Source organism: Pelodiscus sinensis, chromosome 13 (assembly GCF_049634645.1).
Source record: "Pelodiscus sinensis isolate JC-2024 chromosome 13, ASM4963464v1, whole genome shotgun sequence".
Taxonomy (NCBI): Eukaryota; Metazoa; Chordata; order Testudines; family Trionychidae; genus Pelodiscus; species Pelodiscus sinensis.
Genome location: NC_134723.1, coordinates 24,731,091 through 24,757,874, shown reverse-complemented (window position 1 = coordinate 24,757,874; position 26,784 = coordinate 24,731,091). Strand labels below are relative to the sequence as shown.

The 26,784-nt window shown below is 45.5% G+C and overlaps 2 protein-coding genes and 1 long non-coding RNA gene across 13 annotated transcripts in view; 2 read left to right on the top strand and 1 right to left on the bottom strand.

The window, feature by feature from the left end:
• Positions 1-2,637: 2,637 nt before the first annotated feature.
• On the bottom strand, positions 2,638-26,644 carry LOC106732890 (uncharacterized). 3 transcript variants are annotated; one of them, XR_012906899.1, is made up of 5 exons: positions 26,521-26,644; positions 25,322-25,485; positions 10,245-10,616; positions 5,436-5,607; positions 2,638-2,735 (listed from the first exon to the last, which is right to left on the bottom strand). It is a non-coding gene; the product is annotated as an uncharacterized LOC106732890 (long non-coding RNA). The 3 variants fall into 3 exon arrangements; XR_012906898.1 differs by lacking the exon at positions 2,638-2,735 and adding an exon at positions 3,699-3,833; XR_012906900.1 differs by lacking the exon at positions 5,436-5,607.
• Positions 3,647-5,299, top strand: LOC142831228 (uncharacterized). Its single transcript, XM_075940867.1, has 2 exons — positions 3,647-3,931; positions 4,195-5,299. The coding sequence occupies exons 1-2, from the start codon at positions 3,647-3,649 to the stop codon at positions 4,732-4,734; spliced, it is 825 nt and encodes a 274-aa protein (XP_075796982.1). The 3' UTR covers positions 4,735-5,299.
• The window catches only part of LOC102448049 (ligand of Numb protein X 2-like), a 54,222-nt gene continuing 53,392 nt past the window's right edge, over positions 25,955-26,784 (top strand). For 3 of the 9 annotated variants that reach the window (XM_075940859.1, XM_075940866.1, XM_075940858.1), the window contains exon 1: positions 26,645-26,784. The gene's annotated coding sequence lies outside the window, so the exon portion shown is untranslated. Of the gene's footprint in view, positions 26,360-26,644 lie in introns of those variants that run through there. The other 6 variants (XM_075940864.1, XM_075940861.1, XM_075940862.1 and 3 more) reach the window with 4 other exon arrangements.

Genomic DNA, 26,784 nt, shown 5'->3' with positions numbered 1-26,784 from the left:
ATTTCAACATTATTTCAAAATAACTGCCAGCTGTGTAGACACGGACTAAATTATTTCAAAATAATGTTGCTGTGTAGACGTACCCTTACATGGGTGCAGGTTAGAATTTTAGCTATAAAACATATTATAACTGAGCATTCTGGAGCCAATGCTTGCCAATTAGGAAGAGACCCCTATTGGGCCAAATTCATCTCAAGTGTAACTATTATTTTGGCCCATAAGAGGGCTAATCACCAAAATTGATAACCCTTTAATTGCTGTATTCATTCCCTTTGTAGAGCACACACCTAATAGTTTCCTTTGACATGGCCAGTGTAGGACACTACCAAGCTGGATTTATTGAGGTCCAAGCTGCCAACAACAGAAAAACAAATCAGACTATGTTGCTTTCTGTCCAATTTGACTGCTCCCAGTTCCTGGGTAAGCTGCTGAGACTACTGAAGCATCCCCAAATGCATGGGTTTGGTTTGCTTGTGTTTCAGGTTTCCAAAGGAATGTTTGAGGACAGCAGACAAACTAGATGAATTAATTTACTCCCCTCCTATTCTCTGTACCAATCCAAAGTGACATTTTGGGATCTGTTTTCTGTGATGCCTGCTGAGCAATAGCTTTAATATACGAGAGGGGCCTGATGTTTTATGGACACCAGAGGCAGCCAGAGTTTGCTCCAGAAGATCATTGCTAAACCAGTTTTAAGAGCACCAGTGTCATGTTATGTGGAATTTTATGACCCTCAACAGCTGCTCAGCTATGGAGCAGTTCATTAAACATGTGTGCCAGGACCCAATGTAGGCATCTGGTTCCTAAGTGCTGCAGACATGCAGGCAAGTGATAGACAACAGAGCAATTAGCTGTCCAAAGGATCTGGAATGTTCTTTCTTTAAAAATGTGTGGTATGGTGTTCTTGAAAGTGAGTGCTTAGAGCCAGACAGAATGTAAACAGATGCCAGGATCATTTCCAGCCTCATTCCTTAGCTCTGCCAATGAACCCCAGTATTGGCCTGCAGCTCCTCCTTTCATCCTACTCTTTCAGTCAGGAGCAGATTAAAACTAAACAGGGCCCTGGATCCACGAGCACCATACCACCTCTCATCCTGGATTCTTCCTTTGTCTTCCTTCTGCAAGACAAATTCCTCTTCCCAGTCCATTAGTGATCTTCCTGAAAACACCATCGTGGCCACTTTGAATGTAGAAGCTCTCTATACTAACATTCCACATAAAGATTGATGACTACAAGTTGTCAGAATCTATATCCCTGATGATGTCATGGCACAGCTGGTTGCTGACCTTTGTGACTTTATTCTTACCATAAGAATTTCAGAATTGGGGATGATTTATATACCTTTAAGTCAGTGGCACTGTTCTGGGTACCCACATGGCCCCACAGTGAGCCAACATTTTTATGGCTGACTTAGAACAACACTTCCTCAGCTCTCACCTGCAAGTGCCCCTCTCCTCCTAGCACTACACTGATGACATCTTCATTATCTGGACCAATGGTAAGGAGATATATGCCATCATGTGCCAGCAATGCCCATCTGCCATGTACATTGGACAAACCAGACTACCTCAATAAAAAATGGATACAAATCAGACATCAAGAATGGTAACATTCAAAAACCAGTAGGGAAGCACTTTAACCTCTCTTGCCACACAGTTACTGACTTGAAAGTTGCCATTCCTAGATGAAAAAACTTAAAAAAACAGACTGCAACGCTGAGCTGGAATTCATATGTAAATTTGATTCCCTCAGAAGCTGTCTGAATAGACTCATGGAATGGCTCTCTCAATTACAATAAGTAATTTCCTCTTCAGGTACTCTCACCTTCTCATCACTGTTGGAGGTGAGCAATATCTACCCTGATTTAATTAGCACTGATGTTTCACTCCAATCTCTGTATTCCTGCCTTTCTTTCACTTCAAGCATCTGAGGAAGTGAGCTGTATTTCAGTAAAGCTTATGTCCTAATAAATTTGTTAGTCTACAAAGTTCCCCTGTACTCCTTGTTGTTCTTCCCAGTATATCTGTAAAAACTATTTTTAACACTGACCCAGGCCACATTCGTCCTCACCGCTTCCACAAATGGTCTCTTGATCATTCCTACGTACAAGTGCTTGATTGTCCTGCTAAGTGAGGTAACCCATCCTCCCCTCCTAACCCATCCTTCCCTCACCCTCAGCTTCATCCTTCAGCTATAAACTACAGCACAGCCTCTCACTACTATAGCCAAGACCCTTCTGGCAGCAGGACCAGGATCCCAGAGGGTCCACCGCAATCCCAATCTTGGGTTGCGTCTCTATGCAGCTCTGCCAATATACCTCTTTCCTGACCTAAATTCCTGATCCTACTCTTCAAGTTCAGAAAGCCTAGAGTATACAGTTGTTAGGAACCATCTTGAACTTTCTGAAGGAAGTAGAGTGTGAGCCGGGTGTAACAAAATAGGTCTTTTCCAGCTGTAATTTCTATGATGCCATGAAACTGATTTCATTGATAACTTATACCAGGATTTGGATCAAGGCCTACTAAAGTGAAAAGCATGAGCACTAGATTTAACATCACTTTCAGTGCCTAGTATTAACATTAACTTCATTATTAACAGTATAAATATGTAGATCACTTCACTAGACCTCTGTGAAATGCTTTTTTAAAACATTTTAATTTGTACATTATAATGAAGAGATATATTGTCATCAGATCTCTTGCTGAAAAGGTGATCTCTTTGCCATAATTAATGCCTGAAAAAATAAAAGAAATACAAAAATGTTACTGATGGAATGAATTTCCAAGATAAATAAATATTTTTATATGGGCAAAAGGAAGACTCAGATATGTGCTATTGGAATGTGCATTACAAGTAGGACAGGAGTTTAATTCTTGAGAATTCCAGCAGAGGCCGCCATTACTTTGAATTTCTACTGAGCTGATGAAACTGAGCTGATGTGGCTCAAGAGGGTAAGCAAACTTTCTGGTAGGGTTGCCAGGTGTCCGGTTTTGAACCGGACAGTCCAGCTTTTGAGCGTTCTGTTCAGGAAACAAATTGAGAAAATATAAATGAGAAAATATAAATGTCTGGTATTTTCTAAATAAGATGTAATGTAGATTGTGATGTAATGTCAATGTGTCTGGTATTTTTGTTGAAACCATCTGGCAATCCTACTTTCTGGGTACATCTAGACTGCAAGTTTCTTTTGAAAGATTGTGTCCAGACTACAAAAGCGGATCAAAAAAGTAATCCGCTTTTTCGAAAGAGAGAATCCAGACTACTAGGAAGCTCTGTCGCAAAAAGGCAATCTGGAACCACTTCTAGTAGGGCATATGGGCAGCAGTTACTTCCGGGTGCTGCTGCCTGAGTCTAGCTGAGACACACACTTAAAGGGACCCCCCTGGACAGCTGTTTCTCTGCTACAGCTGCTTGCTTGCCTAACTCTTCAAGTTGCAGCATGTGCTCTGGTTGCCTAGCTTTCTTGGATGCCACAGCATTTTTTTTTCTTTTTGGACTCGGAGCTGCCCATGGGCATGTGATGGCCCCACACTGCCATGCTGCAGCTTCTGGACTGTCTGGACAGCCCTGGCCCAGCTCAACTCAGAGCCCGGCCTTCAGACCTTCACCCTGGAAATAGGAGTACTGGCCTTGCCCCCGAACTTCATGTTGGAGAGGCGAATTTGGAGGCTGGACACCAGTTCTGACTGGTGGGACTGCCTGGGCCTGGAGTGGTGGGACGACCAGCAGTGGCTCAGCAACTTCTGCTTGCGAAATGTCACCTTCATGGAGCTGTGTACCTGGCTCATCCCTGCCCTCCGACAGGTCACCCACTGGTGGCCCACCATCCTCTCTGGAGAAGAGAGTTGTTATTGTTGTGTAGAAGCTCACCACCCCCGACAGCTACTGCTCAGTGGGACACCAGTTCGGGCCTGGGCCATCTTGATGGAGGTAAGGCACTCTTGGGGGACAGTCCGGCGGGGGGGAAGCAAGGGCTAAAAGAGGGGGACTGTTAGGAAAGGGCAGAGGGATTGGGGGGAGGTGGAGTGGGGACAAGGCCTAGCTCTGGGGGGTGGGGGAGTGGCATCCTGGCCTTACCCAGCCCTTCTGCTTGGGGAGTGCCTCCTGGGGTCTTTTGGGGGCATTAGAGAAGAGGGGGCTCTAGCACTGCCTTTCATTTTCTGTTTTGTGTGTTTCTATGTCTCCTTCTGCAGGTGGTGAGGGCCATCAACTCTGTGCCGCTGTGCAGGATCATCTGCCTCGGAGATGTGGATACCATCGTGGCCGGATTTGCTGCCCTTGGATTCCTGAACTGTGGAGGAGTGGTCGATGGGACACACATTCCAATCCATGCACCACCCAATCGAGCAGCCCAGTTTATTAACAGGAAAGTCTACTTCTCAATGGTGCAGGCCCTTGTCGACCACTGGGGACAATTTATAGACATCTGTGTCGGGTGGTCGGGCCACGCATATGATGCCCGCATATTTAAGAACTCTTGCCTGTACTGCAGGGTGCAGGTTGGAACATTCTTCCCACAGCAGGACTTTGTGCTTGGGGACCTGCAGATGCCGACTTGCATCGTGGGCAATGTGGCCTACCCACGGAAGCCATGGCTCATGAAGCCCTACACTGGTCACCTGGACCCAACCAAGGAACAATTTAATGTGCACCTGAACCAGACTCGGGCATCTAAAGGGACGGTTCAAGTGCCTGATGACTTGCCTCAACACGGGGGAGCGCAACATCCCTGAGGAGGTCTCTGCGTGTTGCATGCTCCACAACCTGGTGGAGAGCAAAGAGGAGGCCTTCCTACCATGGTGGGGGACAGAGGCTGGTGGCGAGGGGAGGCTGTTTGAACAGCCCCGGACAGCTGCCATCTGCCAGGCCCATCAGTTGGGGTTGCGCATCCGGGAGGCCCTGAGGGAGAGGTTCTCTGAAGGAGCCCAGTAACTCTCCCCAGGTCCTCTCCAGTGGGGGCTTTTACCTTGCCCCAGCAATACTGTTCCCAACACAACCCTAACCCTTCCCCCATTCCCTGGAAAATTAATAAAGACACTGTTTTGGATTTGAAAATAAACTTTGTTGTAACTTATAAAAAATGTTATTAACCAGGGTGGAGGGGGGCTCAGAACCTGGAGGGGGGAGGGCAGACTCAGAACCTGGCAGGAGGAAGGGAACTAGGAGGGGAACTCAGGACTGGGAGTGTTGCCTAGAGTGCCTGCAACTGCTGCCTTGGATCCGGGGACCTCAACGGGCTCAGGGTTGGGTGGAGCCTGGGAGAACAGGGGGCTGGGCAAGAGGGGTGGGGGGGTTGCAGCTAACTCAGAGATGGCAGGGGCGATGGGGGGGAAGAGGGAGCAGGGGGCAGGAGCAGGGGGAGCAGCAACGGGACAGGACCCAGGTAGGCCATGCCCTCCTGAATCGTGGCACAAATATTGTCTCCCTGCCGTACCAGCTTGCCCAACATGCGCTTGCACCACTCGGCCTCCTCGTGGTACTTCTGGGCAAGGGTTTGTTGAAGATCTTGCATGATCGAGATATGCTGGCGCATCAGGTCCTGGTGTGCCTGCCAGTGCCTGCAGCTCCCTTGGCTTCGGCTGGGGTGGCTCGCCCCTCATCAACAGCTGGCCCAGTGGTGGAGGACAAAAGGGAGAGGCGGTCAGTCATTCCTGAACATACTCTGTGTTCCTGAACACTCCTCTATGAGCAGTGAGCAACTGTCCTTGGTAGAGGTGACGCTGATGTCCTGAGAGCCAGGCCAAGTGTTACCCGCCCAGCAGCCCCGGCCTCAGGGACCCTGAGGTGCCCAGAGGATCATCCTGCATGTTTCCCCCCGCTCTATGGACAAGCAGGCTAGGGAACTGTCTGGCCAGAGGGAGTTCCTAGGTGGCCATCCTTGCTCCCCCCCACACACACACCTGCACCTGGCAGCACTGTTTGCAGGAGCAGGTCGTGCCTCACGCCGTGTGCTATGTGCAACACTCATCAGTCTGTGTGGGGTCATGCATACACCCTTGTGCCCAGCGTGCCCCATCCCATGAACCTGCCTCCCCTGCCCTGTGTGTGCGCCAACCTCACAGCACTCCCCTGATGTTCCCTCCCTGCCATCAGATGAAGCCCGGGAGGTGTCCTGGGCCTGGGGGACTGGCTCCAGGCTGTGGGTGATGACTCCACTTGTGTCCGCCCCCTCTTGGATCACCGGCTGGGTGACCACAGGTGTCTCTAACCCCGACTCCACATGGAGATTGTGGTTCACCACCACCATCCAGGATCTGCTGGAGCTCCTTGTAGTATGGGCAAGATAATTGTGCTGCCCCGGAGCAGAAGCTGGCCTCACAGGCCTGAGCATAGCTCTGCCACAGCTCCTTTACCTTTGTCTGGATTTGGTCAAGGGTGCGAGGGTGGTGGCCTCTGTGGCCAGAGCTTTGGCCATCCATCCATATGTGTCTGTGTTTTGGCGCCATGACTGAAGGTCCTGGAGAGACTCCTCCTCAGTCCAGAGCTCCAGGAGGGCCTGGATCTCAGCCCCTGACCAGGAAGGTGCACTGCATTTCTTGCCCCGGGGGGGTCCTGGGACCCCTGAGACAGCTCCCTGGAAGGGTAGGGTGACCTCCGGAGCCTAGTGGTTGTGCCATATCTGATGGCTGGTGTGGCAGGGAGAGCTGCGCAATCAGTGTGCTTCCCTGAAGCTGGCTTCCTGCCACAGTGGCTTACCCAGATGCCTGTGCCTTTAAGTCCTGGCTGGAGACAGGAACTATAGAGCAGTGATTAGTGTAGACGGATTGTCCACAAGGGTTTTTCCTGGAGGCCTCTTTTTTCAAAAGAACTGCCTCCCACGTCCACACACGCTTTTTTTTGAAAGAGCTCTTTCAAAAAAGGTGTTGTTCTTTGTAAAATGGGGTTTAACAATATCAACAAAATTGCCACATTCTTACGATTTAATTTCAAAAGAACGCAATTTCAGTCTAGACGCAGATGAAGTTTTTTTAAAAAACTATGTAGTCTAGACATACCCTCTGCTTTTCTGACTTCATAATTAACAGAAAAATATAATGGACTTTTAGGGTATTTCTATACTACATCCCTCTGTCGCCAGAGTGATGTAAATGAGACATACCGAAATTGCTAATTAAGTGGGGATTTAAATCTCCCGGGCTTCATTAGCATAAAAATGGCTGCTGTTTTACGAGGCATAAGGGATCTGTCACCAAAGGCTTTAGTGAGCAACAGAACCATGGCTAGACTGCCACTTTTCGTCGCCAAAGCTCCATGGCGACAAAAAGTGGCAGCCGTTTTTATGCTAATGACGCGTGGGAGATTTAAATCCCCACTTCATTAGCAATTTTGGTATGTCTAATTTACATCCCTCTGGCGAAAGAAGGATGTAGTCTAGACATACCCTTAGAGATCAGAAAATTGGTGGAAAGAAAAGAACCCACAGCTGCTTATGACTTTGCTGTCCTGAAGTGTTTCATTATACATAGCTGTCTGTAGGAAGGAAAAGAAAACAAACAAAATCAAACTGAAAATTATGTCAAATGGTTTTTTGAAGGTAAGGGCTATGTGGTCGTCTCCAAAGAACAGATCTTTGACTCTTACTCACGCACTCTGAATGCCTTAGGCCATGTATAATGAAAGCAGCAGGATAGACTAAACTATCTTATACACAGATTCTGTACTGGTTTAATTAAACTGGTATTGTTAAAGCAGTACAACCCCAAAATGTGCTTATACTAATATATAGGTTGAATCTCTCTAACCTGGCATCCTCGGGACCTGACTGATGCTAAACCAGAGAATTTGCTGAACCACAAGAGGTCAATATTGTCTACAAGCATTGCCAACACTTCCGTTGCTTACTGGGCTCTTAGATGACTTTTAGGGGTAAATTAGAACTAAATAACAGCACAGAATAGTGAAAGCCAGGGCTAGTGGCTGTAAACAAACTTTATGAGGCTGTGGCAAACTTGGCCTCACTGATGATAAGTAGACATTTGGCTAACTAAAATCATGTCAGAATATGGATGTTACCGGACCAGACTGTGCTGGACTAAAAAGGTTCAAATCTGTAACTAATTCCCACAACACAGCGTTTCCCAAAATATGGGTCATGGCCCGGTATCGGGCCGCAGTAAGAAACTGCTGGGCCTTAGCGTGGTTGCCAGGGTGTTCTGCACTCATGGAGTGCCCGTGTGGTACCGAGTCCCCCAAGCCCTTGGCCGGCCTGGGCGGAGTCTGCAACCAGATGATCCAGCTCCCGGCAGAGTCCTAGCTAGCGGAGGGTGGCAGGGGAAGGAGGAGGGGAGAGCCAGCTACCGGAAGCAGCACTGGACAGGGGAATTGGGGTGGGGCAGGCCGGGGAGATTGGGGGGCCGGTGGAAGCAGGGCTGCCGGGGAGCACAAGGTCAGGGGTATGGAGCTGGCTGGGGAAGATGTGGGAGGGAGGGAGAAGCGGCTGCTGGAAGGAGGGCTGGACTTGGGCAGTGGGGCTGGCCAAGGGAGATTGGGAGGAAAAGCAGGGGGAGAACTTGCTGTCCGGGAGGGGGTTGGGGGAAGTGGGGATGGCCAGAGGCGCAGCGGGTGGAGGGGAGAGGAGTGAATTGGCCCACGGGGAGCAGGACTGACGTGGCCATATGCAGATCTCGGGGCGCTGTCCCCCTTCCCCCCTCGGCAAAGCACGAATTAGTCCAGCCCAGGGATTCCATTGTTCCCCCCTCCCCCCCCACACACACACCCTCGAGTAGTTGCGAACTGTCTGGCTTGTAGACACACTCATGCAGCCTGAGCACATTTACCAGCCAGGCAGTTCAAAACTACAAAATGATACATCTAGTAATAATAAAAACTTACCTAATGAGAAAGTACCAGACATGTTAAACGTCTGGTATTTTCTCAGTTTGTTTTTTGTGTGTTTCTATTTTTGGGCTGCAAAAAACAGTACTGAAAAAAAAAAGGGTTCCAACTAAAGTAAAAAGTTTGGGAAATCCTGGTCTAACCAGCTTTCTGTCTGTCTCACAGTCCATTTATCCAATCCATATTCCTTAACTTGCTGGCAAGAATATTGTGGGTGACCATATCAAAAGCTTTGCTAAAGCTGGCACTGGCGGTTTTGGGAGGACCAGAAACAACTTATTTGAATATTCATCATCTGATTAATGAATATGCAAATATGAAAATGAACATTACCAGTCCCCCAAAAGTTTGTGAATGGATTTACTGGTCCCGGTGTCAAAAAGTTTGGGAACCCCTGCCATAACAGAAGGAAAATAAGTATATGTGTATAAGTGCATTTATATTGTTATCATTGCATCCATAGTAGAGGTTGAACCAGGATAGCTATATTAAATAAACACAAAAAGGCCCTACCTGAGATATTTATGCTGGTACAAAAACTGTGTGTAGACCAGACCTTAGTCTCCAGGGGACTGGAGAGAGTGTTTGTATAGGAGATGAATATTCCTAAACTGAATCAGGAGCAAGACAAACATTTCTCTGGAAAAGAGGGAATTATATGCAGAGGTTGCTGATTACTAATTGAGGTGGTTATAGAAGAGACCAGTGAGAGAAACGGACATTGCAGTTATTCTACATTCTGTATCTCCACTATGCTGGGGTTTTGCTGCTAGAAGCAGGGAGACCTCACCTTCAAGAAGTGTAACCCATCATAAACATTATAGGGGAGTCCCTCTTTTACTCCATTTGACTCACATTAAGACAAGTGCCTGTCCTTCTCCTGAGCCTGTCTTAGGTACTGCGGTGCACTGGTATAAAAATGCTGATACTGTCTTAGTCACACAGAGAATGTATACACCTCGCAGATGCAGAACTAAGTTCTGAGGTGCTTTATTGAGGATGCTGTTCAATGCTGTTTTGAAGCAACTTCTAAGTAAATCCTCAGCAGAAAGCAGCAGAATGTATTATATAATATAGCAGTTGAAAAAGAGAGCAAGGTCATATCTTCAAATCCCTTTGAGGATAGCTGGATGCCCCTCATACAAAGTGGTCCTCTTTTTGCCACACCATCATCTTCCTTGCCTCAGACTATTTTATTGGGATTCCTATGGATGGGCAAACATGTGTTGGGATTAATGCTCTTCCATACAAGGTTATGACAAAAGTGCAACCTCTGTCAGTCATGAATCCCAAAAGAAATGTGGTCCCTCTCATTGTCCCACAAATTTCCTCTTACAGGAAGAGGGAATTTCACAATATATGTTTCACAACCTTGACCCAGATAAATACTATAATGACTCTTACATACCTGTGCCTTGTTTTTAAGTCTGGATGTCAAATTTATTTCCCAGTGTACCTTCATATACACCATTAGAATCATATGATTGGTAAATTCAACCCCAATTGACCAAGACTGCAGCATTACAGACTCTTCAAAAGGTTCCTGAGATAAGCAGAGATCCTTCTGAAAGCCTTCTTCCCTGAAGAATTCAAGAAGATTGCTGAATCAAGTCAATCCTTTTTCCTTTATATATGTACCAAAATAATCTGCACATTTACGCACAGACAGTGTAAATAAGAACACAGTCAGCCCCTTCATGTTCCATTTCTGGATATATCAAACTTTCAATGTAGTGCCGCAAAAATCACTTGTGACCGCTATGTGTTTCAGTTTCACAATCTGCAAAATGAAAATCATAATTAGGGGAGTGCTTTGAGGATTAATTGATGTCTGCAAAGTACTTTTAGGTGGTCAGATAAAAGGGATAGAGAAGGGCAGAGTGGTGCTATAGATTAGGGAAGAAAACCTGGCAACCTGCTCATCAACTGTATGAAACTTTCCTGCAGGATGAGGAATGTAGTCAGACCAGCTATCAGAATGTGTCAGTGAGTCTGAATGGAAAGTGTCTTCAACTTCTTGAGAAAAATATGTGTTGTGTGTATCTTTGTGTGTACATACCTGTAAGAGAGTGACAAGAGGGTGCACGCATCCATAAAGTTGCACCCAGAAGAGATGTTATGGTCTTTTTGAGAAACTCTTCTCATAATTTTTAAATTAATATATATCAGTGTAATAATACCAAGTAAATCTCACCTAACAAAGTCCCCTATAAACCCTAGTACAATTATGTTTTTTGAGATTGACAACAAAAAGATCACCTGCTCTTGTTCACCCAAATGTTTGAGCAGTTCGGATGTCATTGACAGATGGATAAACAGAGCCCAGTGTAGCTTTTGTTTAAAAAAAACCAACAGAACAAAGAATAATCAGGCTGAAAGCTGCTGTATTTAGCAGTTAGGTAAGGAGGATAACAACACTGGAAATAAGGGCAAAATTCTGTTTTCAATGACAACAAAATAACTGGAGTAAATCAATTAAAGTTAGAGACCAGAATTCAACTCTGAATGACCAGTGGACAGCATCTTCAGAACATGGGGACTCTCTCCTAAGAAGTATCAACAGCATGATTATCATAATTCTTATAAATGCAGCCCAAGGTTCTATTTTTCAATGATTGATGCTGGTGAGCATACGCCATGACCTAGAGAGGGTTTTAATTTTGAGGGGAACAGGTTATTTGGCTATATGTCTATCAGCTTTCATCTGCTGTCTTGGTAATCATATTAGGACAAAATGTACAGGAATTTTGCTGAGTGCAGGCTTTGAGATTTGTCTCATTGTATGCACTAAGAGAATACACTTAATGTGAGAGACAGGGATATTGTCATTAAGAATGGTAGGTGTTAAGTATTTCTGGTTGATGTATTAGTATCAAAATTTTCTGCAGAGTTCTAGTTGCAGAACCTTAATAACTGGAGCAGAATAAATTATTCAGTTAGTAAGATGGAAAAATTAGCTTCTTGTTTCTCCTTGCAGAATATCCATAACTCACTGTTTGTACTTATTTAAGAGAATTTCTTCAATTCATACATATAAGAAATATAAGCACTGTTGCTTCTTTATGATAGGGATGTCAGTGGTTAACTGGTAAACATCACACTTACTGGGCGATGCATTCTGGTTACTGGTTACCTGGCAGCTCAGAAGGGCTGCTCCAGCCCTTCTGGGCCTGCTGCACCATGGAGACGGGGAGGAAAGCCCTCCAGCCAAGCGAGACTGGAGCAACTCCTCACCCGCCTGCGGTGCAGTGTTGTGAGCCCAGCCCGGCCAGCCCCACGCCTGGGGTGGGCCCAGCTTGCCCAAGCAACTTGAGGCACAACAGGCCTGGCTGGGCTGCAGCAGGTCCCTGCCCACAGCACCATAACATTTAACCAGTTAACTGATTAAACAGGATTTTACATCCCTACTTTATTAGGGGTCAATAAGTCAAACACCATTGCCTCGACTCCCTAGTTGGATAAATATGCATTCACTTGTTTTGAAAACTAGCAAGTAGAAATGTCATAGTACCCTAGATCTTGGGCTGGGTTAATGCAATTGCAGTATAGTTGCATGGGGGAGTCCTATGGGGCCCAAACACATCCCTATTGGTAGAGGATGGTGGGAGGAGTTCTTAAGGGTGGGTGGGTCACATGACACCCTTTACTTCCATTCATGTGTCTATTTTGACCTTGGAAGTACCAGGCGTGAGGCTAATGTGTCCCCATTTTTTATTCAGAAAATATGGCCACCATAACCATATGCCCCATCGAAGAATCTCAAAGTGCTTTGCAAATGGTAACACCATAGCAGTCCAATCAAGTAGCAGAGTATCATCACCCCCGTTTTATAGAATCTGGGACACAAATGGCTTTGTCCAAGATCATGCAATGCATCAATGTCAGAGCAGGGAATGGAACCTTAATTTCTTGTCACTCTTGTGTCTTAGCCACAACACCATTCTTTCCCTGTATCTCTACTGAAGTTGCAAGAGGTTCCATCTCTCCTGAGAGAGTTTGCTGGTCTTTTATAACTGGATGTTGGCAAAATTAAACTTTTGACTTGGAAATGGAACAAATTTGATCTGGAGTCAGTGAGAAGCAAGTAACACTGAAACACACAATGACATTTTCAGAGCATCACTTCTCATGATGTAAATGGACTTTCAGGCTACGTCTAGACTGCAAGCCTCTTTCAAAAGAGGCTTTTTCAAACGATACCTTCAAAAAAGCCTCTTTTGAAAAAGAGTGTCTAGACTACAACCAGTACTTTCAAAAAAGCAAGCTGCTTTTTCGAAAGAGAGCACCCAGGCAGTCTGGATGCTCTCTTTCAAAAAAATCACAGTTTGCATTACATAGCGTCTTTTTTTGAAAGAGCACTTTCGAAAAAAGGCATTCTTCCTCATAAAACGAGGTTTTCCGCAGTCAAAAAAACTGTCGCATTCATTCGATTTACTTTCAAAAGAATGCAGCAGCAGTCTAGATGCAGGGGAAGTTTTTTTTAAAAAAGGCCACTTTTTTTTGAAAAAACCCTGTAGTCTAGACACACCCTCAATGACTATACCTCTAATTCCTCTGCTGTCTCTCAAGAGATGTTACGGAATTAACTTTGATTATATTATCTTGTAAATATATATACCCATTTACTAGATATCTAGCTGCAGCACATAATGATTACCAACTTGATCGGTTTTCCTCATGATTTTTCCTTTTTATGTTGTTGGCTGAAGAGTCCTGACACCAGACACTTACCAGAAATGTGTCAATTAATCTACATAGTATTTTGAAGAATAATTTTCTGGGTGTAACAAGCCTATGGTGAGACTGATTCCATGGTAAAATTTTCCCTAATGAGCTTTGCAGCTAGCACCTATGCTTCTTTTCAAATCTTCCCAGGTTTTTGCTATTATTATAATTATTTTTATGACCCTGCCACAAGTGTGGTAGTCAATTTTAGTAGTTATAGACCACAGCAAAAATGGCCAAAATTGAAAGTGGGTACTTCAATTCCACTTAATGTCCATGGACAGTAGGATGTTTCTTCACCTGCTGTCCTAAGGTGTTGGGATATGGAGTGTTTGTGAATGTTATCAGCCCCTATCTCCTACCATAGAGATAGCAGTATTTCACTGCACAGTGGAGAAATCCCAATGAATACATTTTCTATGTATTTAAAGTGCTTTGAGAAGGGATGGGGCCATACACCCCTCCCCATCCTTGGACAGCACTAAACAGAGACCTGGCAGTTGCCATTTTCCTCCAAGCTATGTCTGAGACAGTAGGAACCCACATGGGAGGTAACAGACAGGCTTGCTCAATGCGGGAGCCTCTGCCGAAGTCCCAGTGCTGCAGCCTAGCACTTTCCTGAACCTGTACGCAGCAGGACAACAATGTGAGGGGACTGCTGCCTGGATTCTAGGACTTGCCACAGGGAATAGGGGCATTTGGGGTCAGCAAGGCTGCATCATACCTCCTCCTACAATTTCCAGACTGTACATTGCAGTGGTACTGTACATTGGAATATCTCTGACCTTCTTTTCCCTGGCTGGAACCCTGCCTGTAGCTGGCTCTGCCCTCTGAGAGCTGTGTACCAAGCTAAGCCATGCCCCCATAACACCTTCTGTTATCCCATACTCTCCACCGTGGGACAGATGCACTTCTGGAGACCTCTCTCTGGGCCTCCTCCTTAGGAAAATGGTTTGCATCCTGCTTTGGGATCTCTCGTGCTTCTAGGATCTTCATTTTTGTACTTTAATTATTTCTTACATAGCTATCAAAATATAATCGTCTCTTGATGATGGCTAACTTTTCTTCATAAGATGTGACACTATAATTACTTGGATTCATCTTTGCACAATGCAATTTAGGAGAATGGAACATTTGTTTAGCTAGAGGACTCTCTATTACAGTCAGAAATAACTACTATTTTGAAAGATGCTGTTCTTCTAAGATGCTGTTCTATTCACCAACCAAGTCTCTTGGTTCAGTTTCCTGATTGGAAATATCTTTTTAGCTAACAAAAAGTGTCATTGTGTGTGGCCAAACAGGAAACAGACACTCTTTGTTCTGTAAATAATCTGTCTGAAATTCAAATTACTCAAACCATACATCCTGTGGCTAATGTTATGGTCACTCAGAGGCCATCTACTAGTATTCTGCAGCTGTAAGTCCACAAACTGAAGTCAAGGGGATACTCTAGATTTACAGTAGAAATTGGCCCATCATTATCCTGAAATCATGTGCAAGACCTGAACACAAACAAGAAATATCATTCTATGATCTATACTCAAAGGCCCTGACATAGTTATTGCTCAGGGTGCCAGAGTTAGTGTGGAATATAGCGGTGTAAACTGGATATAGTGGTGCCTGCAATTCCTGCTCCACAAGAGAACATGAAGCCAGCTGGTATAGTCTCAAACTGGACAGGGGACACTGATTTTTAGGGCCTCAGGGTGGGGGAATGCCTCATTGCCAAGAGGAGCAGGAAATCACTGAATGGGTAATCTTTCCTTCTGTACCAGCTGTCAGAGAAGCAGACAGAGCTGCCTATGATTTGACAAGTTCATAAAAAGAGCAGGAACCAAACTAGCCTTTTGTTTGCTTACATTTAAGGCCAGTTCTAGCAGCTGGTTTCAGAAAGAAATTTTAGCCAAAACTGCAAAGCATTCAGTGGTTCAGGGACTCCAGTCTAATACACTCACCATCCTCATTTTTTTAAAGGTTAACACAATTCGTTTTGTATGATTGAGAAAAGAGAAGGCAAGGGGTCACATTCTTTCCGCATGTACATACTATATATCCTGTTATATAACCCCTTGAATCATTTTGCCAATTATTCAGAATGCACGCACCAAGTATTTAGATAAATTTCCAATTATGAAAGCTATGTATGCATTTCCTCATTCACCTTTAGAGCAATAAGAAAATGAGCACAAAGCAGGTGGAACTGGCATATAAGAACTATATATATTTGCCTCTTAAGAAAAATAACTAAATTTGAAGAGGCTTATAGACTGGTCAGCCTTTGGTTATCCATCTACAGTTAACTTTTGGAAATACTAAATATCCCTTCAATATTAGCAGAAGCAATCCTGCCGATGGGAATGGGGGGAAGACACAATTGCCCCATAGCCTGGTGTTTCAAAAGGGCTCATAGACTCATAGGCTGTCTCTACACTGGCCTCCCTTTCGGAAAAGGGATGCTAATGTAGCACTTTGGAATAGGCAAATTCGCGGGGGATTCAAATATCCCCCGCGGTATTTGCATTAACATGGCTGCCGCTTTTTTCCGGCTTGGAGATAAGCCGGAGAAAAGCGCCAGTCTAGACGTGATTCTCTGGAAAATAAAGCCTTTTCCAGAGGATCTCTTATTCCTACTTGCCTATTCCAAAGTGCTACATTAGCATCCCTTTTCCAAAAAGGAGGCCAGTGTAGACACAGCCATAGACTTTAAGGTCAGAAGGGACCATTATGATCATCTAGTCTGACCCCCTGCACAGTGCAGGCCACAGAATCTTACCCACCCCCTCCTAGAATAATCCTCTCACCTATATCTCAGATATTGAAGCCTTCAAATACTTTGAAGACCCCAAGATGCAGAGAATCCTTCAGCTGTGTTCTGTACCCCATGCTACAGAGGAAGGCGAAAAACCTCCAGGGCCTCTGCCAATCTACCCTGGAGGAAAATTCCTTCCCGACCCCAAATATGGCGATCAGCTAAACCCTGAGCATGTGGGCAAGACTCACCAGCCAGACACCCAGAAAGTTCTCTATAGTAACTCCTATCATCCCTCCATTGACCTATTTACCACTGATAATGAATCGTCAATTAGTTACCGAGATCATGTTATCTCATCAAACCATCCCCTTCATAATGGCCCTGCATTCTCGGCCATCGCCGCTGCTACTGTGGCAGCAGTGGTTGCTAGAGCCCCAGACCCCTTTAAATTGCCACTGGAGTGCCATGTTGAGCACTCCATGTGGCTCTGAGGGCTAAAGGGAAGGGCCCAGCACCATGTTCTGGGAAGTGCTAATGGCTGTCCTTGGTGCTGCCCTTTCTGCTCTAGGCTCTGCCCCTTCTTGGGGTGTGGAGCTGTCCTCCTCCCAACACACACACCTTGTCCTCAGGACCATGGTGGCTGTTGACCCTGCTGAGCAGAAGTGGTGCTTATCATCTCACTGAAGCAGGACTTTCCCATTGACCCACTCACACCATAACTTCCACAAGCCCTGTGAATTAACTAATAATAATCAATATCTGATAATAACAGTAGCACTCCACACAGATTACATTCCTTGAATTTGGTTTAAACAAAGTTAATGCCAACTAATGCATATGGAAACGAGACAAAGGCAATGACTACTATTTTCTAAACCAGTGGTTTTCAAACTTTTTTCCTCACGACCCAGTTGAAGAAAATTGTTGATGCCTGCGAACCAACATAATTGTATCTTTTGACTAGAGTGAGGGCTATGGGATGGGGACAGGATGGGGTCAGGGGAAGGGAGTGCTCCATCTGGGTGTGCAGGATCTGGGGTGGGAAAGAATGAGGATTTTCGAGTATAATGTGGGTTCCAGTCTGGGGGGCAGGGCAGAGAGGTTCAGGGTGTAAGAGAAAGCTCTGGACTGGGGTGGAAGTGGGTTACAAGATGGATGCAGGCCCCATCTGGGGTGCATAATTTGGAGTGGGACAGAGATGAGGTGTTTGGAGTGAAGGAGAGCGCTCTGGGTTTGGAGAGGCTCAGGGCTGGGGCAGGGAGTTGGTGCTCAGGATTTTGGCCTGGGTTTTCCTCTGCCAGCTCAGTTAGCAGTGCAGCAGGGGGTACTAAGGCAAGCTTCCTGCCTGCCACAGACTGCACTGTACCCTGGAAGTGGTCAGCAGCAGGTCTGGTTCATAGGCAGAGATGCATAAGTGGCTCTGCATACAGCTTTCGCCCACTGGCACCAGTCCCCAGAGCTGAGGCACAGGGTGGAGGCAGTGCAGGGAGCCCCACCTAAGAACTGGACCAGCTGCTGGCTGCTTCTAGAGCACAGTGGGTTTTGTAGTGCCAGGATAGGAAGGAAGCCTGCTGTATCACCCCTGATGATCACCTGGTTACCCTACAGCCAAGCGACCCAGTGCTTAACATTCCGCAACCCAGTACTGGGTCGCAACCCTTAGTTTGAAATCACCGTTCTAAATAGGGATGCAATAGTGCAGTTGATTAAACAATAAGCAAAAGCTTATTGGTTCATGTTATAGACTACATGCATCTCCTCCCCCTGCCAGTAAATTTTTTAGCCAACAGCCCGGCTCAGACTTGGCTTGCACCAGAACCGGGACCTACCTCTGCTGCGGCTCTGCATTTAAAGTATATTAGGAGCAAGGTAGACAAGCAGCCTGGCTCAGTTCTGGCTCGTGCCGGGTTCAGGGCCTCAGACCTTTCCCCCAGACAGGGGCTGTTGCCACCCCATGCTGCTGCCTCTGTATCAGATGCAGCAGTGCAGGGTGACAGGCAGCCGGTTCACGAGGGGAGCTGGTTTTTAAACGGTCTCCCTTTGTGGACCAGCTCCCACTTGGCATCCCACAGAGGCAGCAGCATGGAGTGACAGGGGGCTCCTTGGGAGTGGTGCTGGAGTGCACTGGCTGCCAGTCCCACCCTCAGGGACTACAGAATAGTCGAATAACTGATAAAAATTCATGAGGTTAATTGACTATTCAATTAACTGATATTTACCATTCCTAGTTCTAAATGCTGAAGATGACACTGTGCTAACTGCATCTTTACTTTAAGGAAAGTTAAGTGTGCACACTACTGCATAAGATCAAGTCCTAAGATGTAAAAACAGCAGTATTATAGGCCAAACTGATGCCCCTGAAATCATTATCCAAACTCGCATATACTTCATCAATATTCATTAATAAGTAGGGGCTACATTTGAAGAGTAAGAATCACTTAAAAATTACAAAACAGACACCAACTTTATTAATTAGAGTAAGCGAAGGAAGAATCGAGTGCAAGCTATTCATTTGATATGCCTCAGTTTTTATAATGAAGTGTATGAGTGATTGCAGAAAATATTATGGTATCCTCCTCCACTGAGAAAAGTCAGATGTGTTCCTCTGCTGAGAGAAGCCAGATGTCATTTATCTAACAACACATACCTTTCTCTATACACAGAGGATCAATCAGTTTACTTCTAATGAAAACACTTTAAAGACCTATCAGCCCAAATGCTCCAGCATTATTAATAAGTAATGTAATATTATATTAACAATAAAAAGCATAATAGAAGTTAGAGATGGAAAATGTATTGTACTCAACTATGGCCAAAACAAGATGATTTTCTGTTAATCTTTCTAGTGTTTTATCTACTCTACTTTTAAGTGTCTCAAGCAACAGGGCTTAAATTATTTCTCTTCCCCAGAAGTGACTGCATTTCACAGAAACTGTAAGTATTGTACGTAGAGCTATTTTGTTGCAAATCGGCAATAATGAAACAAAAAGAACAAAGATGAAGCACTAGACAAAGAAGAAATCTGATCCACAGATGCATGACTTTGTAGACATTGTTGATATGATTAATTCATTCATATGGGCTCTTATCGGTAGTTTTTTTCCCCCTTTCCAGTAAAGGAAGATTCCCAAGCCACCTAATTGTAATTTCCTGGGACAACCTCCACTTCTCACTTGTGGGAATAATTTTTATTTAACTCTTGTTTACATTCTTGCAGTGTGGGATTGGATGGAAATTTGGGTTCCTTTGTGATGAAATATCAAAGTTGATACCCAAATGATTATTTTGTTGAACATTCCCACAAGATATGGATCAACAAGAGAGCTGTAGGTGCTCAATAGCAAGGAGCCGGCTGAGCCCCCATGCACAAGAAAGAGGCAGGGAAAGGAGCCTGTCACAAGCACACAAAGTTGCGGGGGGGGGGGGGGGGAGGGAGGAAAAGGGCAAGAGAGAGAGATTGGAAAGGAATCTAGGTTAGGTGCCCAGGCTGTTCCCTGCCTGTCTTTGCATGAGGCTGTGCTGGCAGGGGAGAGGTCTAATCCCAAAGCAGCCCTATGGCTTGAGCTGAAGGGCTTTTATGTTGCATGTTGTTGTGCCACCATGTGTGTGTTGCACCCTGATGCAGCTGCTGCCCCTTAAGCAGAAGTAGCTTCACAAGGACACCCAAAAATTTGGTGCTCCAAATTTCCAGGAGCCCAGTGCAATCGCATGTGTTTCAAATGCCTAAACATGGCCCTGGAGCACCTGGACATCCTGATGGTGGTGATGGACATGATCTCTCAACCCTCATTTTCTTAAATGTTTCACGCCTCACTCATGGAGGCCAAGGTGGCACATCTCTTTCAACCCCTTACAGACATTCTATACCACAGCTAATTTTCATACACAGTCATCCTCACGTGTAAGACGGTTTGTAGTGAGCTGAAAACAAATGGAAGAGGGGGAACTGCTGGCTGGCAGAACCAAAGTTTGGAACTGCATTATGCTCGTATTGGCTAAGTAGCTGGCAACCATGCTCTCAAATGAGGATCTTAGCCTTCCTCAACATGCAGGCTAATCCCCTTCTTAAAGTCCCATCAAAGGAAACAATAATGATGAAGAAAGCATAGAAGTTAAGGATTATTGTAGAAATATGTTGGGATTGAAAAACAAATGGACATTATATGAAGGAAAGGGAAACTTTGTTTCTGGCTGGCTTTGAAGCAGGGACTTTTTGCATGTTAGATAAATGGAATAACCATTATACCACAGAAACCAGCTGCCTGTGCATTTTGGGCTCCTTTCTAAAGCTTTCTGTATAGCCAGGGCACCAGCTTCCTTATGGAAATAGGAGAATAGAAGGGCATCTGATAAGTAACAATATTTATGTGGCATCAATCATCAAAAATTTAACTTGTGATTGAAAAAGCCACCCCCAAAGAGCTGCCAAAAATAAACATTCAACAGACAGATATTATGCAGAATGTGAACCTGGGTCATTTCTTCAAAGAGTTTCTGATAGAGAATCTGATGGATGTGAACATCAGAGTGAATGGAGGAGGAGAAGGGTCAGTCTCAAAAAATGAAGTTTACAAGGTTCTTTTGAAAAAGGGTGTTTTCGCGTGAAAAACCCCATCTAGACTTTTTTTTTAAACTCTTCCGAAAAAGAGAATGGAAGAAGATATGCAAATACGTGCCAAATGTGCATATCTTCTTTCGGAAGCCATGGGTAATCTAGACATGCCCATTCTGTCTTCTGAAGGCAGCTGATATAATGTCACTAACTCAGCGGTTCTCAAACGTTTTGGGCTCCGGAGCCCTCTACATGCGTAAAATGTATGCAGAGCCCCAGCAGTCCACTGATTGTATGTGTTATACCTATCGATGTTTCCAGTTTATCAACCTCGCGGAGCCTCTGGAGATGTCTTGTGGAGCCCTGGGGCATCGCGGAGCACAGTTTGAAAAACACTTCACTAACTCAAGTGATCCAGAGAAGCCCATTCCTATGAGCCCAAAGATTCCCATTTAACTCAACTGATTTGAATCAAAATCATATTAACCAGAAATGTATGTTGGCCTGGCCAGTGCATTTAGTGATAATTATTCTCCACTTAGAAGGGTAGGATTTCAGAGATGCTGTATAGGCTACTGAGAACTGTTTACTCGAAACTCTCAATGAACACAACTAACTTTGGTGAGGGCTGTGTGGAAGTTAAATAAGATTTTGCTCAAAATAAATAATCTGTGGCAGAGAACTTGGATCATGGTAATTTTAAGAAAACATGTTTCTTATACTGGTAGAATGCAAATAACTTGTAGTGATACAAATAGATAAATGCTGTCCCTCACAGATCAAGTATAAGAATCCAGATAGAAATAATCTGCAGAATAAAGGTCAAATTATTACAAGCTATTGTTCTTATCCCCTCCAAGACATTCTCCGCATTTCCTTCTTTTAGTTTAATTAATAACTGCCATTAATTAAACTCTACAAGAGAGATCAATTTGGTGCTCTCTACAAGAGAGATCAATTTGAATTAATAAGATGACCACATGGACATTGTGGGAATTAATCTAAATTTTTAAAAATACAGTCTCAGATACTGTTTCTGCCCTGAGTCCCCCTGACCATTTCTGGGAGCTTTTCAATCTCATTTTTGTTTCTATTAAAATGTTTCACTGCTCTGTTGGCTTGTGAAAAGTCCACAACCACAGCCAAGGAAACAGACCAACTGCAGGAGTTTACAAATCAAATGGAAGATTTAGTCATGCACAAAGTACTGCTAAATGCACAAAGTTAAAATACTAGGGACACACATTTTATGTTAAACCCTGGCTGGTCTAGCAATCAGCAGGTATTAATCACAACATGATCTGACTCATGAGGAAGAAGAGCATGCTGCTGTTTCCTCATCTGGGAGAGGGGGAGGGGAAGTGCTTCTTCCTCACAAGCCAGATCATGTAGTGCAGGGGTGTCCAAACTTTTTTCAAAGAGGACCAGATTTGATGAAGTGAACATGAATGAGGGCCGACCATTTTGCCTGACATTCTTTGAACCATTAAAATTAAATGCAAATTAACTATTTTATGCAAAGTTTATTGCAAACGGCATACTTTTCATTTCGTCACATGGATGACAAATCTAAACAGGTGTTAAATCACTCTGCCTTTCATATCTGAAGGCCAGATGAAAAAAAAATCCAGGAAGCTGAAATATATGTCAGGAACATTGTAAAGTACATTACATATTATTGGTAATAAAGGTTGTCTGTCAACTTTTAAGTTCAAAAAATAACATAACACCAAGTATACATGTTGTATCCAAATATATTTATAACTGATTTAGACCAACTGACATTAACTGAGATTTTACAATGTATTCATCTCAATACATATGGATTCGTTGGGGGCCATAAAAGGTAGATATTGCCAAATTACCTGGGGGGCCGTATTAAACCGGAACACGGGCCGCAATTGGCCCGCGGGCCGGACTTTGGACATGCCTGATGTAGTGGGACTCGGGGCTTTCTCTATCCCCGCCCCCCCAGCAGGAAGCCAGTGCTGTGGGAAGGGGGGCGAGGTGGGAGGGCGAGGCTGCAGTGCCCTGAAAGCTGGCTGCAGTGCAGTGGCTCAGGGGGTCGGGGTATACCCCAGCAACAGCAGGTAGAGATGCTGCAAACAGCTGGCGGCAGCTCCGGCAGCCCCTGCGGCCCGGCAGCCCGCAGTCCGCGGACCGGCGGTTGGAAACAGTTGTTATATACTATGGATCCATTTCTGTGTTATACAAGAATCTCTGATAAATTCTTTAATGTAACAACCACATGACTAGAACTGCTCAAAGCTCAGGATTTCCATTCCAGGGGAATTCTGACTTTTTAAAAAAAGGTTTTGCTTAATTTTCAACAGCCCTTGAGTGAGAGGAGTCCTCCACCATGAAGCAAGGAAACTAGAAACTCTGAGAGTCTCATCTCAAACTGAGAGACTCAGTTTCTGTATCCCAACTCTGTGGCAGGGAACTTGAAAGCCTTGGGGTTCCTGGATGAAAAGCTGAGTGCATGATCAGGCTGTCAGGAAGCCATGAACCCTAGAAGCTCTGAGATCCCTGGTACCAAGGCAGCCAATTTGGCAGGACTTCCCTGTAATTGTGGACTCTGAAAGCCTGAGTTCCCCAGAAGCCTGCTATGTGACCTGGAAGAAAACCAGGCAGGGTTTTGTCAAAATCCAGTCTGTGGTTTGGCAAAAGCTTGTTGAAACCAATATATGTCAATGAGACATTTCAGTTTCAACCAATTGGCACAGTCAGATTTAAAAAAACATTTTGTTGGTATATTCTCAGCAGCTTCCATTCATAACTCTATCCTACCCATGATGTAGGCAGTATTATCCTCATTTTAACAGCTGGGGAACCAAGGCACAGAAAGATTAACTGAACTGTTGAAGGTCACACAAGAAGCTTGTTACAGAGCTGGGAACTGAACCTAGATCTTCTGGGTGCCTTAACTAAAAGATTAATCTTCCTCTCTGCAGCAAGATTTCTCTCTCCCTAGCTCTCATATTTCTTCCTAAATCTCATCTATATTTGCTGTAACAGAGTGTAGTAGTAACTACTGGTGGTAGTTAATGTAGTAGTCTTGTCCCGACCCCTAGCACTCCACCCTGTTCCTCTCTGGGACCATAAGATGGGTAGAACAGGGCAAGCCCCAGAGCACCAATCCCGCTCCCCGCTGGGAGCACTAGGCTGGGCAAATCCCAGCAACTTGACCCTGCAAATCACTGGGTGGCCAGAGTGGGGCAAGCCCCATGATACCAAACAAGATCCCACGTCCCGGCCCTGCTTAGAGCTCTGAGAGTGGATGGAGCACGGCAAGCCCCTGCACCTCAATCCTGCTCCCCGCTAGGAGCACCAGATGAGCGGACCAGGACAAGCCTCTGATCCCCCTCCTCCAGAGGAGTGCTCCACGGACAGATCTGGGAAAGCCCCAATGCTGATTGGGGAGTGCAAGGCATACATATTTATGCTCTCCCCTCTGCTGCCAGTATATCTATCCCTCTCTTCCCCATGGCCAGCTGGAGAGGGGGGAAAGGTGGCTCCATCATTGCCCTCCCACCTGAAGTCAGGGCCCTCCCGTTTGACCCATGCTGCTGGCTACACCACTGCTTTGACTGGGTTTACATTAGCAAATTTAGTGCAGTTCCTCAATGCTAGTTCAGGCAGGACTCAGACATGTTTAGCATCTCCTCCTGAAACCCTGCTCTGATCTTCCAGGACACAGAATTGGTCTAGATGCTTGTCTACACTAGAGTTTGTACTGATACTAACAATGAAACAGCTACTCTGGAGCTGACAAATGGGCACAATATTTGCAGATATGGACACAGGCTTTTAGGATTTGCTCTGTCACCAAATTAAGAACAGGAGCCATATGAAAAACTTCCATGAACAATTTTTAAATGTTGCTATTTTTGACCAGCTTTAAGTATGGCTGAAATATGTCAACAAATTGAAATATCAGCAAAAATAATTTAAAAAATACATTCTGCATTTTTTCACCAAGTTTTATTAAAAGTCTTTTTAATTTTTTCCCCCTAGCATTTTGAGTACAGCTGGGTAAAAGTGGCATATGCCAATCAATCAACTTTTCCCCAATCTTAAAAAGCAGAAAGACTAACACACTTTGCCAGTGTTTGGTGGAATTTTTACACAAATAGTTTAAATATATCCGATAATGGTGTAAGAATTAAGGAGGCAGGATTAGAAACAACTTAAAAGTTAAATCAAGCCAGTACTAGGCATCTGGAGAATATCCTAGAACTGCAGTATCAGTCTTTTTGTTTCTCAGCCTCCACCCTCCCAACATGCCATAAAAAAAACTCCATGGCCCATCTGTGCCACAGCAAAGTTTTTGGCATATCCAGTAGATTAAAAGCTGTATTTAATTGATAGTTATACAAGTTAAACACACATCCATATACGATTTTTAAAAGGTAAATATTGTTGCAAAAATGAATATAATTTTTGTTTTACTTACACAGTGTGAAATGTATTGTTGGTGCTGATCAACAATTCTGCTGTCAAGACGTGAGGGGTATCTTTGACTAGCACATGCCCGTGTCATGGTCCATTGATGTCTTGGCTGACAACCACACAGCCCCTCCACCAGTGCAGAGGGGCTTGGTTTCAGCTCCTTCAGTCCTGCAGGGCAGAGCTCAGGTTTAGGCTTCCTGCTCTGGGACCCAAGAAGTCTAACGCTGATCCTGCTGGGCAGACCCCCTAAAACTTGCTTGTGCCCTCTCTCAAAGGACTGTGGACCTATTAAGAACCTGGTTCAGACAGTCTCTGTAACAAACAGCTTAGCTGTAAGGCTGCAACTTGCTGCAAAAATGCCAAATTCTTAGTTAGCATAAGTTTAACTCTTCACTCTAGAACAGTCCCATTTAATGGGCTGAGGCTAAGAAGACAAGCAGCATATGAAGGTAGGAGGAGAGGGATACAGCCCAAATATATATCATTTTTATTTACATTTGGCTTGACGCATAAACTGATCAAGGACATCCGACTGCTTCTCAGTCTGTCCATTATTGGCAACTACTGACTCCCCACAAATCAGGACTTTACGTGGGCATGGAGTTAGATTTCACTCTCTTACCCAGGCTATCTGGGGCCCCGTTTTGAAGTATGCAGCAGCTTAACATGGTCTCAGGCCAGTCTTTTTTTCTGCCATTCATCTTCATAATAAAAGGGCGCACGTTGGGAAGTGTTCAATGACATTCTCTATTAGTAAGGAGAAAAACTTCCCCAGGAAGGGGAGCCTGGACCGTGTGATACTTGTACCAGCACCAGGGCAACAAACCACCCTCCTGGATCTAACTGCGGCGAGGGACATAATCCAACTGCCAGGAGAGAGGCCAGGCAGGAAGCGGCAGAGGGATCTCCCAGAGGTGGAGCAGCGACTGAGCCTCCTTTCCCTCGGAGAACGCAACTTCCTCGTCTATGACACCACACGCGGAGAGGAACCCCCCCCCCCCGAGCTGAGTGTGGGGAAGCCCGGGCGAACCGCGCCCGCCAGGTGCTCCGGGCTGGGTCCGAGCGGCGCGCGCGTCGGAAAGTGGCACCCGCCGCACTGTGGGGGAGGGGCAGCGTGCCCAAGTTTCGGCGCGCACGGGGCCAGGCGGGTTGGCGCGCGCGGCATGGAAACGGACCCGTCACCTTCCCCCCCGCCCGCCATACCTTGGCGGGGCGCGTGCCTGGGGCTGGGCAGAGGGGAGCGGGAGAGCGAAGGGCGCTGGGCGCGGCAGCGCGGTGCCAGGTGCCCCGGGGGGGAGGGGCCGGGCCGTTGCTAGGCGGGAGCCGGGCGCAGACACCTGAGCGGCTGCGCGACCTCCTCCCCTCACGCTGGTTTCGAGTTTCTGCCCCGCCCGGAAACTCGCCGGCCGAGCCGCGCTCGCTGCAGCCCGTCGGGCTCCGCCACAGGCCGGACCTGGGCGCCCCCAG